At 44.9% G+C, this 15,641-nt stretch overlaps 1 protein-coding gene across 1 annotated transcript; it reads left to right on the top strand.

Annotated features, from left to right (window-relative positions):
- The first annotated feature begins 1,641 nt into the window (after positions 1 to 1,641).
- On the top strand, positions 1,642 to 3,433 carry LOC143768278 (general transcription factor II-I repeat domain-containing protein 2-like). The gene is made up of 2 exons (XM_077256972.1): positions 1,642 to 2,081; positions 2,692 to 3,433. The coding sequence occupies exons 1-2, from the start codon at positions 1,642 to 1,644 to the stop codon at positions 3,431 to 3,433; spliced, it is 1,182 nt and encodes a 393-aa protein (XP_077113087.1).
- Positions 3,434 to 15,641: the final 12,208 nt, after the last annotated feature.

Here is a 15,641-nt window from a genome sequence, read left to right as displayed (position 1 = left end):
GGGAGTGTGAGGGAGGGGGGCTACTACGTGGGGCTGCCGCGGCTTTCACATACTGGGGGGCAGGGCAGGAAGGATTGCTACCAATAGGGATTACTTACAAGGGATGGCTACATTAAGGGATACTGCATATTGGGGGCTACATGGAGAATACTACCTAAAATGGGGGATATCACATACTGGGGAGGGGGGGCAGGGGGGATTGCTACCAATAGGGATTACTTACAAGGGATGGCTACATTAAGGGATACTGCATATTGGGGGCTACATGGAGAATACTACCTAAAATGGTAATATCACATACTGGGGAGGGGGGGCAGGGGGGATTGCTGTCAGTGGGGATCACCTACAAGGGATGGCTACATTAAGGGATACTGCATATTGGGGGCTACATGGGGAATACTACCTAAAATAGGGGGGTATCACATACTGGGGAGGGGGGCAGGGGGGATTGCTACCAATAGGGATTACTTACAAGGGCTGGCTACATTAAGGGATACTGCATATTGGGGGCTACATGGAGAATACTACCTAAAATGGTGATATCATATACTGGGGAGGGGGGGGGGCAGGGGGATTGCTACCAATAGGGATTACTTACAAGGGATGGCTACATTAAGGGATATTACATATTGGGGGCTACATGGGGAATACTACCTAAAATGGGGGATATCACATACTGGGGAGGGGGATGGGGGGATTGCTATCAGTGGGGATCACCTACAAGGGCTGGCTACATTAAGGGATACTGCATATTGGGGGCTACATGGGGAATACTACCTAAAATGGGGGATATCACATACTGGGGAGGGGGATGGGGGGATTGCTACCAATAGGGATTACTAACAGGGGATGGCTAAATTAAGGGATATTACATATTGGGGGCTACATGGGGAATACTACCTAAAATGGGGGGATATCACATACTGGGGAGGGGGGGGCAGGGGGGATTGCTACCAATGGGGATTACTTACAAGGGTTGGCTACATTAAGGGATATTACATATTGGGGGCTACGTGGGGAATACTACCTAAAATGGTGATATCACATACTGGGGAGGGGGACGGGGGGGATTGCTAGAGGCACAGAGGGGTCTGATCCCTATATGCAGGGACATAGGGGTTCTATTTTCTATATAGAGGCACAGTGGGGTATGAGGGCACAGATGGGGCACTTTTACTATGTGATAGAGGGGTCCTAAATACTATTTTTTCCTGCATCCACACCCCCACCTGGCCCATAGTTTATTTATTTCCATAGCTATACATGGCTGTATCCTTGTTTTCCTGGCTCTAGGGCTGCATCCATTTTCTCCAGGCAGTGGAATCCAGTGGAAAATTTGCATTTGCAAGAACCCGTACTTTCTGTAAGTTCACTCATCTCTAATCATTGCGTAAAAATCAAACCCTATGCATAAAAGCACACCTTTGCTACGTTTTGTTATTTTTGTGGCTGATAATGTGTTTTCTACACCTCTAGGTATTATTCCTGAATTAGACTCTGATTAACGTGTCTCAGCAGAGAGCATCCAGCCAGGAGTGGAAAAGAAAGTGTTAAAAAGTGTATCATCAGCTACTAGTGCTCTGTTCTTCTGACACTGGGGCAGAGAATCGTGACTCCCATCAGAAGAATTAGCCCTTAAATATGTCTGGTAACGAAAGAAAGATTGATGGAGAATGCAGAGTTGTTTACAAGGAGTGGACTTCTAAATCTTTACTTACTGAAACCAAAGGCGAAGCAGTGCGCTTAGTTTGTGGAGAGCAAATAGCGGTGTGTAAAGATTATAATGTAAATCGCCATTACGAAACAAAACATGCACAGAAATACAAGAACTTGGCAGAGGCCGAGCGGGCGCGGGCATCTGAAGATCTGCTATCAAAACTGCAAAGGCAGAAAGGATTATTTACAAAGCTCCACGCATCCAGGGATGCAGCCATCAGGACAAGCTTTGGAATATCCCACAAAATAGCGAGAAACAGTAAGCCGTTCTCTGATGGGGAGTTTGGGAAAGAATGTTTGGTGGACTCTGTAGCAATAATTTGTCCTGAGAAAAAAGAAGCGTTTTCAAATGTGCCCCTCTCCAGGCGAACCGTAACAAGACGGGGAATTTGGAGTTTCAGCTTAAAAACAAAGTTGACCATTTTCTTTTTTTTGCCCTGGCTCTGGACGAGAGCTGTGATGTCCGTGATACCGCCCAGTTACTTATCTCTGTACGCGGAATAACAAATAACTTTGAGATGACTGAAGTGCTGGTAGCTTTGCGATCATTGAAAGGTACCACGACAGGGAGTGATTTGTTCACCGAAGTAAAAGCATCCGTGGACAAACTGGGCCTAAAATGGAACAAATTAGTAAGGCTAGGTTCACACTGCGTTAGCAGCAGCCCGTTCAGCACATACGCTAACGGGCTGCTGTTAACGCAAGTGCCGACGTTATACATCCCGCTAGCGCAGGTAAAGCTCTGGTAGCTCTTTCTGCGCTAGCAGTGACGGACCTGGAAGCGCTGCAGCCCGCGTCTCAGGGTCCGTCACTCAATGATGGCACATCGCTAGCGTACGCCCATTGTGGACATGCTCTAGCGATGCGTCCGACATTACAGTCAATGGCGGCATTAAACAGACTATGTTACACCGCGTTATGCCGCTGTGTAACGCAGTCCGTCTAACGGACACCATTAACACAATGTGAACCCAGCCTTAGTGTTATAACCGATGGATGTCCAAATATGACAGGGAAAAATGTTGGATTTTTGAAGCAGATGCAAGATAAAGTGAATGAAATAAACCCAGAACAGAAATTGATATTTTTGCATTGCATTATTCATCAAGAAGTGCTGTGCAAGTCGGTGCTACAAATCAGCCATGTTGTTGATGTTGTAACTAAGATAGTTAATTTCATCAGGGCAAGAGCACTGAATCACAGACAATTTGTTTCACTGTTGGAGGAGCCAGAAAGTGACCATGGTGACAGAGGCTACCATACAGCTGTGAGATGGCTCAGCCTTGGGAAGGTGCTTAAAAGAGTATGGGACCTGAGAGCTGAGATTCAGACATTTTGTCAAATGAAAGGCAAAGACATCCCAGAGTTCTCAGATAAGCACTGGATAGCAGATCTGGCCTCTGCCATTGATGTGACTACACTAATGAATGAGCTGAATACCAAGCGGCGAGGCAAAGGCCTCTCTGCACATGAAATGTTCTCCTTGGTGACAGCTTTCATGAGAAAATTGAAGTTTCTTTCGAGCCAATTGAAGATCAATCTTCTCACTCACATGCCAACACTGAAAGCAGTCACACCATCAGCTGATCACCTCGACAAGTATTCATCCATGTTTGCGGCTTCACATGATGAATTTTCCAGAAGATTTGAAGACTTTAAAGCAGTTGAGAGTGAAATGCCCATGATTTCTTCTCCTGTTACTTGCTGCCCCCAGTGATATCCAGTTAGAACTCTACTCTACTGGCCGAGCTTTTTACATCAGTATCACTGCTGGAGTTTTATTCTTCTCTCAAAGAGGAAACTTTCCACACATAAGGAGGCATGCTCTGAGGATGTTCGTTCTCCTTGGATCTACCTACGTATGTGAACAAACATTCTCACTGATGAAGTTCCACAAATCCAGATCCAGATCCTCTCTCAGCGATGATCACTTGTGTGCTGTTCTTCGCATGTCCACCTCAGATATTGGACCTAACTTCACTGAACTTGTTCGGGCCCAAAACAGGCTAGATTACTCTCATGGAAGATTCCCATGTTACTGAAAGGTTTCATTTACTGTTCTTTACCAAGTTAAAGGGATGCCGGTCTTTAAAAAAACGAACATATCTTGATCTACAACAGCAAGTTTTCTACAGTTTTCTACAGTGAACAAGCTCGTTGCAGTTCATCATCTCATCATTAAATAATGATGTAAGTATGTCTTCCATATTTTCTTTGCATTGTTTATGAAAATATAGCATATGTATACTACAGTATTGGGTAAAAATGAGTTAATTGTATTAGTCCGGCCCTCTAAAACCATCCCAATTACTCATGCGGCCCCATGGCAAAATTAATTGCCCACCCCTGTCTTATAGAGTAATTTCATGCAAAACCGACTTATTGCACAAAAGGCCATTATGCGGCTCATTGTCCCTTTCTCTCCCAGGGTTCCATCATTCTGGCTCCCTACAGACTGCACACGTTTTACTGAATAATCCTCTAAGTAAAGCTTAAAGAGTAACTAAACTATTTGTTATGGAATTCGCCTCCAGACATGCTACTTTAGAAGAGATCGTTATATTCACATTAATATTCCAAAAAAACAAATCCCTCCCAAACGAAGGGTATATGTACCACTCAACTAGAACCTACACATAAAGTGTGATCTATGAAGTAAATCGATCTCCACTATGGTACTGATGTAAAACAATGAATTTTATTTAGACACAATAATATAAAACATATAAAATAGAATTACTACATGTTTAGAAAGGTACAATTCCACCAAAGGGACTATCTGCCTGAGGAAAATGCACAATAAAAAGATATAGGCTATTCACTTGTAAATATATTCATATTACTGCCATAGTACAGGAAGCCTCCAGAAGAAGCAAACGCGAAACGCGCGTCGGGGCAGAGGGACGCCGAGGTCTTTGCGATAGGCTGACAGCAAGGTAATATACCTTATTCATTATACATAAAGCGCCAAATATACAGGGAGTCTGGCCTTATAGTATTTACTGGTTGTATGTGTTTTCCCTATTAGGAGTGTTTCTTGAATCTAGGCTTCCTGTACTATGGCAGTAATATGAATATATTTACAAGTGAATAGCCTATATCTTTTTATTGTGCATTTTCCTCAGGCGGATAGTCCCTTTGGTGGAATTGTACCTTTCTAAACATGTAGTAATTCTATTTTATATGTTTTATATTATTGTGTCTAAATAAAATTCATTGTTTTACATCAGTACCATAGTGGAGATCGATTTACTTCATAGATCACACTTTATGTGTAGGTTTTAGAAGAGATCGGTACACTATATTCCAATAGTTTCTATATGAGAATTTCCTTGTCTGAGTACAAGAGTAGAGCGCAGGCATGGAAAGCAATGTATACTGGTTGGTTACAGTATACCGATCTAGCCGAGCAGCATTTAAAAGGTGCTTCTAAAGGAGCCCGAACTGTGCATTGTCACTGCTCTGCGGCATAGTGTATAAATGGGGAATTGCGGGCAGCATGAATCAGAGCCTGGCTGCACGATTGAGCGTTTCAAAGAGAAGAAGCTTTACCAATCTGTCCGGGAAACCTCGTGTGTATATGGGGGAGGCCTGTCAGTCACCGCTGGACTAGTTTGGTCTCCGGCTATGATCCCCGGCAGGATCTTTCAAGTATCTTTTCTCAGGAATAGATTGCTCTGAAATACGCCATTATTTCAGACTCTGATTCATGTTGCCCACAATTTGCTCAGCATGAATCAGATGACAGGTTCCCTGTAAGGCAAACGTCGTAACATAAGGCGACATGCACATTTGTGTCCTGACATTCTGGTTATCTATTACCTTTTTAGGACCAGATAAAAGGAATTAATGTCCAAAATGGATTTGTGGCCCAAGTGATGCATGCGTGAAAGTAGCCTTAGGGAAGGGGAGTGACAAACTCTCTCTCCTCTGAAGCCGCTCACCACACTGTAGTAGTGTAACCAGCTGCATCAGTGGGCGGGATGGAAACCGTGCCCGGCCACTGTGTGCGGGTACAGCTGGCAGCAGGCACACATGCCAGTCGCATTCAGACAGTGCTCGCTCTGGGAAGCGTGCTGATCAGTCAGAAGCATGGAAGTCGCCTAATATGCCAAAGAGGTGGCCTTACAGCCCAGAGAATTCTTGGCTACACCAGGGGTACACTGCTGCCCCATCATATGCACACATGCCAGTCGCATTCAGACAGTGCTCGCTCTGGGAAGCGTGCTGATCAGTCCAAAGCATGGAAGTCACCTAATATGCCAAAGAGGTGGCCTTACAGCCCAGAGAATTCTTGGCTACACCAGGGGTACACTGTAGCCCCATCATATGCACACATGCCAGTCGTATTCAGACAGTGATCACTCTGGGAAGCGTGCTGATCTGTCAGAAGCATGGAAGTCACCTAATATGCCAAAGAGGTGGCCTTACAGCCCAGAGAATTCTTGGCTACACCAGGGGTACACTGCAGCCCCATCATATGCACACATGCCAGTCGCATTCAGACAGTGCTCGCTCTGGGAAGCGTGCTGATCAGTCAGAAGCATGGAAGTCGCCTAATATGCCAAAGAGGTGGCATTACAGCCCAGAGAATTCTTGGCTACACCAGGGGTGCACTGTAGCCCCATCATATGCACATAAAGTTATTCCTTCAGGTACTCTACTAGTAGCAGGCACAGTGCTATTACGTGTTTTATAGCTACTAAGTCCCCTACAACACTGTATAGCACATTTAAAATGTATTTTGGGGTGACAAACACCTTTTAAATGTTTGCTACGTCAAGGGGACCTGTAATTGGTTTCAACACTCATTTTGTGCTGACAGACTTGCTTTAAAGTGACACTCCTCTTCCTCCACAGTACATGTAACTACACAGTTCTAATGCATAGTCATTATACCTAATGGCCTCTACCCTCCTGCTGCTCCATCCATGTCTGACATCAGTACCCTATTGTCTTCATGCTCCAAAATAGCTGTTCCCCATGAATTGGGTCCCCTGTTATGATCTGGTGACCTAGGAGCAGCATGAGACGTACTCTGGAGAAGGTGATACCTGTACTGACCTCAGACCCTGAACTTAACACCGCAACTAGAAGTAGCCGTGGGATGTACCTAACAGTCCCTAGACACCTCGTCACAGCCGGAGGACTAAATACCCCTAGAGATAGAAACGGAAAACTATCTTGCCTCAGAGAAAATCCCCAAAGGATAGACAGCCCCCCCCACACAAATATTGACTGTGAGAGGAGAGGGAAAAACATACACAGACTGAAATCAGGATTTAGCAAAGGAGGCCGGTCTAGCTAAATAGAAAGGATAGGACAGAGTACTATGCGGTCAGTATTAAAACACTAGAAAATATCCACCACAGAAAATACAATCTCCACATCTAACTAAAGATATGGAGGGTATATCTGCATCTCCAGAGATACCAGCTTGGCTGAACAAATCCTTATACAGACCAAGCTGGACAAGACAAAACATGGAAATTTACTGAACTATAGACCCACAGCATGTGGACTGCAAAAAACAAAGCCAGAACTTATCTTTGTTGAAATGAACAGCAAAGCAGGAGAGACCAAGCAGGGTTGTGAATCCTCCAGGAACAATGGACAACTGGCACTGACTAAAGGGTCAAGCAAGGCTAAATAGCCCAGTCAAAATTGCAATAAGTGGACACACCTGATGATCCAAAGACAGCAGCGCTACCACTTATAACCACCGGAGGGAGCCCAAGAGCAGAATTCACAACAGTAACCCCCCCTTGAGGAGGGGTCACCGAACCCTCACCAGAGCCCCCAGGCCGATCAGGACGAGCCAAATGAAAAGCACGAACCAAATTGTCAGCATGAACAACAACCAGACCAAATCCCCAACCCGAAGCCGGGAACCAACACACCGACGACGGTTAGCAAAAAGCTGAGCCTCCTCCTGAGACAACACCAAATTGTCCACCACATGAGCCCAAATTTGCTGCAACCTGTCAACCACAGAATCCACCCCAGGACAATCAGAAGGCTCAACCTGCCCTGAAGAAAAACGAGGATGAAAACCAGAATTACAAAAGAAGGGCAAAACCAAAGTAGCAGAACTAGCCCGATTATTAACCCCTTCATGACCCAGCCTATTTTGGCCTTAATGACCTTGCCGTTTTTTGCAATTCTGACCAGTGTCCCTTTATGAGGTAATAACTCAGGAACGCTTCAACGGATCCTAGCGATTCTGAGATTGTTTTTTCGTGACATATTGGGCTTCATGTTAGTGGTAAATTTAGGTCGATAATTTCTGAGTTTATTTGTGAAAAAAACGGAAATTTGGCAAAAATTTTGAAAATTTCGCAATTTTCACATTTTGAATTTTTATTCTGTTAAACCAGAGAGTTATGTGACACAAAATAGTTAATAAATAACATTTCCCACATGTCTACTTTACATCAGCACAATTTTGGAAACAATTTTTTTTTTTTGCTAGGAAGTTATAAGGGTTAAAATTTGACCAGTGATTTCTCATTTTTACAACAAAATTTACAAAACCATTTTTTTTAGGGACCACCTCACATTTGAAGTCAGTTTGAGGGTTCTATATGGCTGAAAATACCCAAAAGTGACACCATTCTAAAAACTGCACCCCTCAAGGTGCTCAAAACCACATTCAAGAAGTTTATTAACCCTTCAGGTGTTTCACAGCAGCAGAAGCAACATGGAAGTAAAAAATGAACATTTAACTTTTTAGTCACAAAAATTATCTTTTAGCAACAATTTTTTATTTTCCCAAGGGTAAAAGGAGAAACTGGACCACGGACGTTGTTGTCCAATTTGTCCTGAGTACGCTAATACCTCATATGTGGGGGTAAACCACTGTTTGGGCGCACGGCAGTGCTCGGAAGGGAAGGAGCGCCATTTGACTTTTTCAATGAAAAATTGGCTCCAATCTTTAGCGGACACCATGTCGCGTTTGGAGAGCCCCCGTGTGCCTAAACATTGGAGCTCCCCCACAAGTGACCCCATTTTGGAAACTAGACCCCCCAAGGAACTTATCTAGAAGCATAGTGAGCACTTATAACCCCCAGGTGCTTCACAGAAGTTTATAACGCAGAGCCGTCAAAATAAAAAATAATTTTTCTTTCCTCAAAAATGATTTTTAGCCCAGAATTTTTTATTTTCCCAAGGGTAATAGGAGAAATTGGACCCCAAATGTTGTTGTCCAGTTTGTCCTGAGTACGATGATACCCCATATGTGGGGGTAAACCACTGTTTGGGCGCACCGCAGGGCTCGGAAGGGAAGGCACGCCATTTGGCTTTTTGAATGGAAAATTAGCTCCAATCATTAGCGGACACCATGTCGCGTTTGGAGAGCCCCTGTGTGCCTAAACATTGGAGCTCCCGCACAAGTGACCCCATTTCGGAAACTAGACCTCCCAAGGAACTAATCTAGATGTGTGGTGAGCACTTTGAACCCCCAAGTGCTTCACAGAAGTTTATAACACAGAGCCATGAAAATAAAAAATAATTTTTCTTTTCTCAAAAATGATTTTTTAGCCCACAATTTTTTATTTTCCCAGGGGTAACAGGAGAAATTGGACCCCAAAAGTTGTTGTCCAGTTTCTCCTGAGTACGCTGATACCCCATATGTGGGGGTAAACCACTGTTTTGGCACACGTCGGGGTTTGGAAGGGAAGTAGTGACGTTTTGAAATGCAGACTTTGATGGAATGCTCTGCGGGCGTCAGGTTGCGTTTGCAGAGCCCCTGATGTGCCTAAACAGTAGGAACTCCCCACAAGTGACTCCATTTTGGAAACTAGACCCCCAAGGGAACTTATCTAGATGTGTGGTGAGCACTTTGAACCCCCAACTGCTTCACAGAAGTTTATAACGCAGAGCCGTGAAAATAATAAATGTTTCCTTTCCTCAAAAATATTTTTTTAGCCCAGAATTTTTTATTTTTGCAAGGGTAACAGGAGAAATTTGACCCCAAAAGTTGTTGTTCATTTTCTCCTGAGTACGCTGATACCCCATATGTGGGGGTAAACCACTGTTTGGGCACATGCCGGGGCTCGGAAGGGAAGTAGTGACGTTTTGGAATGCAGACTTTGATGGAATGGTCTGCGGGCATCATGCTACGTTTGCAGAGCCCCTGATATGCCTAAACAGTAGAAACCCCCCAAAAGTGACCCCATTTTGGAAACTAGACCCCCCCAAGGAACTTATCTAGATGTGTGGTGAGCACGTTCAACCCCCAAGAGCTTCACAAAAGTTTACAACGCAGAGCCGTGAAAATAAAAAAATAATTTTTCTTTCCTCAAAAAAGATGTTTTAGCAAGCAATTTTTTATTTTCACAAGGGTAACAGGAGAAATTGGACCCCAATATTTGTTGCCCAGTTTGTTGTGAGTACGCTGATACCCCATATGTGGGGGTAAACCACTGTTTGGGCGCACGTCAGGGCTCGGAAGGGAAGTAGTGACATTTGAAATGCAGACTTTGATGGAATGGTCTGTGGGCATCACGTTGCATTTGCAGAGCCCCTGATGTGCCTAAATAGTAGAAACACCCCACAAGTGACCACATTTTGGAAACTAGACCCCCGAAGGAACTTATCTAGATGTGTGGTGAGCACTTTCAACCCCCAAGTGCTTCACAGAAGTTTATAACGCAGAGCCGTGAAAATAAAAAATAATTGTTCTTTCCTCAAAAATTATGTTTTAGCAAGTAATTTTTTATTTTTGCAAGGGTAACAGGAGAAATTGGACCCCAACAGTTTTTGCCCAGTTTGTCCTGAGTACGCTGGTACCTCAAATGTGGGGGTACACCACTGTTTGGGCGCACGTCGGGGCTTAGAAGGGAGGGAACACCATTTGACTTTTTGAACGCAAGATTGGCTGGAATCAATGGTGGCGCCATGTTGCGTTTGGAGACCCCTGATGTGCCTAAACAATGGAAACCTCTCAATTCTAACTTCAACACTAACCCCAACACACCCCTAATCCTAATCCCAACTGTAGCCATAACCCTAATCACAACCCTAACCCCAACACACCCCTAACCACAACCCTAACCCCAACACACCCGTAACCCTAATTCCAACTCTAACCCTAATCCTAACCCTAATCCCAACCCTAACCCTAATCCCAACCCTAACCACAACTGTAACCCCAACTGTCATGGTTCCCAATGGCAAGGGAACGTAAAAAACACATAAGTAACGAACGAGCTCTCGGGTGATGGAAACTCGAGTTGACCGTGAGCTAAATCTACCACACAACTAACAGTAGCCAGGGAGCATACCTACGGCTTCCTATATGCCACGCGCCAGCCGGAGGACTAACTACGCCTGGTAGAGGAAGAAACAGACCTGGCTTACCTCTAGGGAAATACCCCAAAAGATGATAGCAGCCCCCCACATGTAATAACGGTGAATTAAGAGGAAAAGACATACACAGTATGAAAGTAGATTTAGCAAAGAGAGGTCCACTTACTAGATAGCAGAAGGATACAAAAGAGGACTTCACGGTCAACTGAAAACCCTTTCAAAAACCATCCTGAAATTACTTTAAGACTCCTGTGTCAACTCATGACACAGGAGTGGCAATTTCAGCCCGCAAGAGCTTCCAGCTACAGAGAATTACAAAAACTGCAAACTGGACAAAAGGTACAAAACAAAAGGACAAAGTCCACTTAGCTGATCAGCAGACTAGTAGCAGGAACATGCAACCGAAGGCTCTGGTTACAATGATGACCGGCAAGGAAATGACTGGAGAGCAAGGCTAAATAGGAAACTCCCAAACACTGATGGAAGCAGGTGAACAGAAGAAGCAAAGTGCAAACAAGTCACCAGTACCACCAGCAACCACCAGGGGAGCCCAAAAAGCGGATACACAACAGTACCCTCCCCTTAAGGAGGGGGCACCGAACCCTCACAAGAACCGCCAGGGCGATCTGGATGAGCCCTATGAAAGGCACGAACCAAATCCGAGGCATGAACATCAGAGGCAGTTACCCAAGAATTATCTTCCTGACCATAGCCTTTCCATTTAACCAGATATTGAAGTCTCCGTCTGGAAATACGGGAGTCCAAGATCTTCTCCACGACGTACTCCAATTCACCCTCCACCAGCACAGGAGCAGGAGGTTCAGTAGAAGGAACCACCGGTACCTCATATCTCCGCAACAACGACCAATGGAACACATTATGGATAGCGAAAGATGCCGGGAGGTCCAAACGAAAGGAAACAGGGTTAAGAATCTCCAAAATCCTATAAGGACCGATGAACCGAGGCTTAAATTTGGGAGAAGAAACCCTCATAGGGACAAAACGGGAAGACAACCACACCAAGTCCCCAACGCGAAGGTGGGGACCAACACGACGACGACGGTTAGCAAACTGCTGAGTCCTCTCCTGGGACAATTCCAAATTATCCACCACTTGTCCCCAAATCCGATGCAACCGATCCACCACCGCATCCACTCCAGGACAATCCGAAGATTCAACCTGACCAGATGAAAAACGCGGATGAAACCCTGAATTGCAAAAGAAAGGAGAAACCAAAGTGGCAGAACTAGCCCGATTATTAAGAGCAAACTCCGCCAACGGCAGAAAGGCAACCCAATCATCCTGATCCGCAGACACAAAACACCTCAAATAAGTCTCCAAAGTTTGATTAGTTCACTCCGTCTGGCCATTGGTCTGAGGATGGAATGCAGACGAAAAGGACAAATCAATGCCCAACCTGGCACAGACTGCCCGCCAAAATCTAGACACGAACTGGGTACCCCTGTCAGAAACGATGTTTTCCGGAATACCATGCAAGCGAACCACATTTTGAAAAAACAGAGGGACCAACTCAGATGAGGAAGGCAACTTAGGCAATGGCACCAAATGAACCATTTTAGAAAAACGGTCACACACCACCCAGATGACAGACATCTTCTGAGAAACAGGGAGATCCGAGATAAAGTCCATAGAGATGTGCGTCCAAGGCCTCTTCGGAATAGGCAAGGGCAACAACAACCCACTAGCCCTAGAACAACAAGGCTTGGCCCGAGCACACACATCGCAAGACTGCACAAAAACACGCACATCTCGAGACAGGGAAGGCCACCAGAAGGATCTAGCCACCAAATCTCTGGTGCCAAAAATTCCCGGATGACCTGCCAGAGTAGAAGAATGAACTTCCAAGATGACTCTAGTGGTCCACTCGTCAGGAACAAACAGTCTACCAGACGGACAACGATCAGGTCTATCCGCCTGAAATTCTTGCAAAGCACGTCGCAAATCTGGAGAGACAGCAGACAAAACCACTCCATCCTTAAGGACACCAGCAGGTTCAGAATTCCCAGGAGAGTCAGGCTCAAAACTCCTAGAAAGAGCATCTGCTTTCACATTCCTAGAACCCGGTAAGTACGAGACCACAAAATTAAACCGGGAAAAGAACAACGACCAACGTGCCTGTCTAGGATTCAGGCGCCTGGCAGACTCCAAATAAATTAAATTCTTGTGATCAGTCAAAACTACCACCTGATGTCTGGCACCCTCAAGCCAATGACGCCACTCCTCAAATGCCCACTTCATGGCCAAAAGCTCCCGATTACCAACATCATAGTTTCGCTCGGCGGCCGAAAATTTTTGCGAAAAGATCGCACAAGGTCTCATCACTGAGCAGTCGGAACTTTTCTGCGACAAAACCGCCCCCGCTCCGATCTCGGAAGCATCGACCTCAACCTGAAAGGGAAGAGAAACATCAGGCTGGCGCAACACAGGGGCAGACAAAAAGCGGCGCTTAAGCTCCCGAAAGGCCTCCACGGCAGCAGGGGACCAATTGGCAACATCAGCACCCTTTTTAGTCAAATCCGTCAGAGGTTTAGCAACGCCAGAAAAACCAGCTATAAATCGACGATAAAAATTAGCAAAGCCCAAGAATTTCTGGAGACTCTTCAGAGAAGTAGGCTGCGTCCAGTCGTAAATAGCCCGAACCTTGACAGGGTCCATCTCAATAGAAGAAGGGGAAAAAATATACCCCAAAAATGAAATTTTTTGAACCCCAAAAACACACTTTGAACCCTTTACACACAAAGAATTCTCCCGCAAAACCTGAAAAACCCTCCTGACCTGCTGAACATGAGACTCCCAGTCATCAGAAAAAATCAAAATATCATCCAAGTACACAATCATAAATTTATCCAAACATTCCCGGAAAATATCATGCATTAAGGACTGAAAGACAGAAGGTGCATTAGAAAGGCCGAAAGGCATTACCAAATACTCAAAATGGCCCTCAGGCGTATTAAATGCGGTCTTCCACTCATCCCCCTGCTTAATTCGCACCAAATTATACGCCCCACGAAGATCAATCTTAGAGAACCACTTAGCCCCCCTTATGCGAGCAAACAAATCAGTCAGCAAAGGCAACGGATACTGATATTTGACTGTAATTTTATTCAGGAGACGATAATCAATACAAGGCCTCAGAGAGCCATCCTTTTTAGAGATAAAGAAAAAACCAGCTCCTAAAGGTGATGAAGAAGGACGAATATGTCCCTTTTCCAGGTACTCCTTAATATACTCGCGCATAGCAGCATGTTCAGGTACAGATAGGTTAAACAAACGACCCTTTGGAAATTTACTGCCAGGAATCAGATCTATGGCGCTATTAGGGTTGAACAATTAATATAAATGTTCAATTCTCTAGTTGCCTACTCCTGGCCTAATGGATATTGATCATGTGCACTAAAGAAATACACCAGACACAGTCAGCTGTAACTCTCCTTGATCAATGTATGGCTCAGCTCCAAGAAGGGAAGTTTATTAGTCAAACACAATGTTATATATCTCCTGTAAGGGGGCTCGGTTAGCTCTAAAATGGGAGTGATCGGATGTATTCCATTGGTTAGTGGGTTGGGCATGAGCAAGTCTATGGGCGGATCCATGAGGTCATCTAGGTGGGTTGGTCCGTGAGGTCATCAGAGTGGGCGTCGCTGTGGGTGGATCCATGAGGTCATCAAAGTGGGCGTCATCTTGGATACCAGACCGCATGGTCTGCTGAAACAGGAAATGGTGGCCATCTTCAGTGTCTTCATTGTTCATCTTGGATACCAGACCGCATGGCTCTGGTATAGGAGACGGCAGCCATCTTAAGTGTCTTACTTTGTCTGAGGAAAACTTATGTAAGGTTAAACAATACATGTTATAGGTTGCTTCCCACAATTACCTTATGTGTTGAGGTTAATTAAGTATTTGATCTTATGGCTCTCCTCAACAGTCCCCCCTAAATACTTTATTAACCTTTTCTTTTATCTTGATCCCACCGTGGTTCCCTAACCCATCGATGTTAAGTGTTATTATGACATCAGAGGCTTCATGACAATATGGATGCTATAGACACCAGAGAATGTGTGACTAATTATGGGTATACTGAGGAGGTATATCGGAGCGTGTTACCAGTGTCCTCGGGACTTCCCAACCTGCTGGATCTATTACTCTCCAATCTCCCATCTCCATGGTTACTTAGAGTAAAATACACATGTGCGACTAACCCTGTTGTACACATCCTAGATCTGACCGTCTTGCCCGGGAGGGGGAATTGGAGTTTTCACCAGTTTGAGACAAGTTTTCCCTTGTGGAAAACCTCCCTTTGTAGCTGGACTTTGACAAGCAGGTCAGATCCTACTCTGTTCCTAACTGTCTAACAAGTTTACAATGTGAGAGATGGATCCAGGAGGCGCTCAGCAATCCTGACCGAAGTAGGAGTAGTCAGGAGCACTTGGTAGGGAGTAGGGACCCTTAAATCTCGACTCCAGGAATGTCTTTTCTGATGAACTTCTTTACAAGCACGTAGTCACCAGGTTGGAAAGCATGGGTACCTTCACTGGAATCTGGACCTGGAATGGATGATAAAACTCGTACATGTGTTATTGACAGTTCTTTAGTAA

This window comes from Ranitomeya variabilis, chromosome 4 (genome assembly GCF_051348905.1).
Source record: "Ranitomeya variabilis isolate aRanVar5 chromosome 4, aRanVar5.hap1, whole genome shotgun sequence".
In the NCBI taxonomy this organism is placed as follows: Eukaryota; Metazoa; Chordata; class Amphibia; order Anura; family Dendrobatidae; genus Ranitomeya; species Ranitomeya variabilis.
This window is presented reverse-complemented; position numbering and strand designations above follow the sequence as displayed.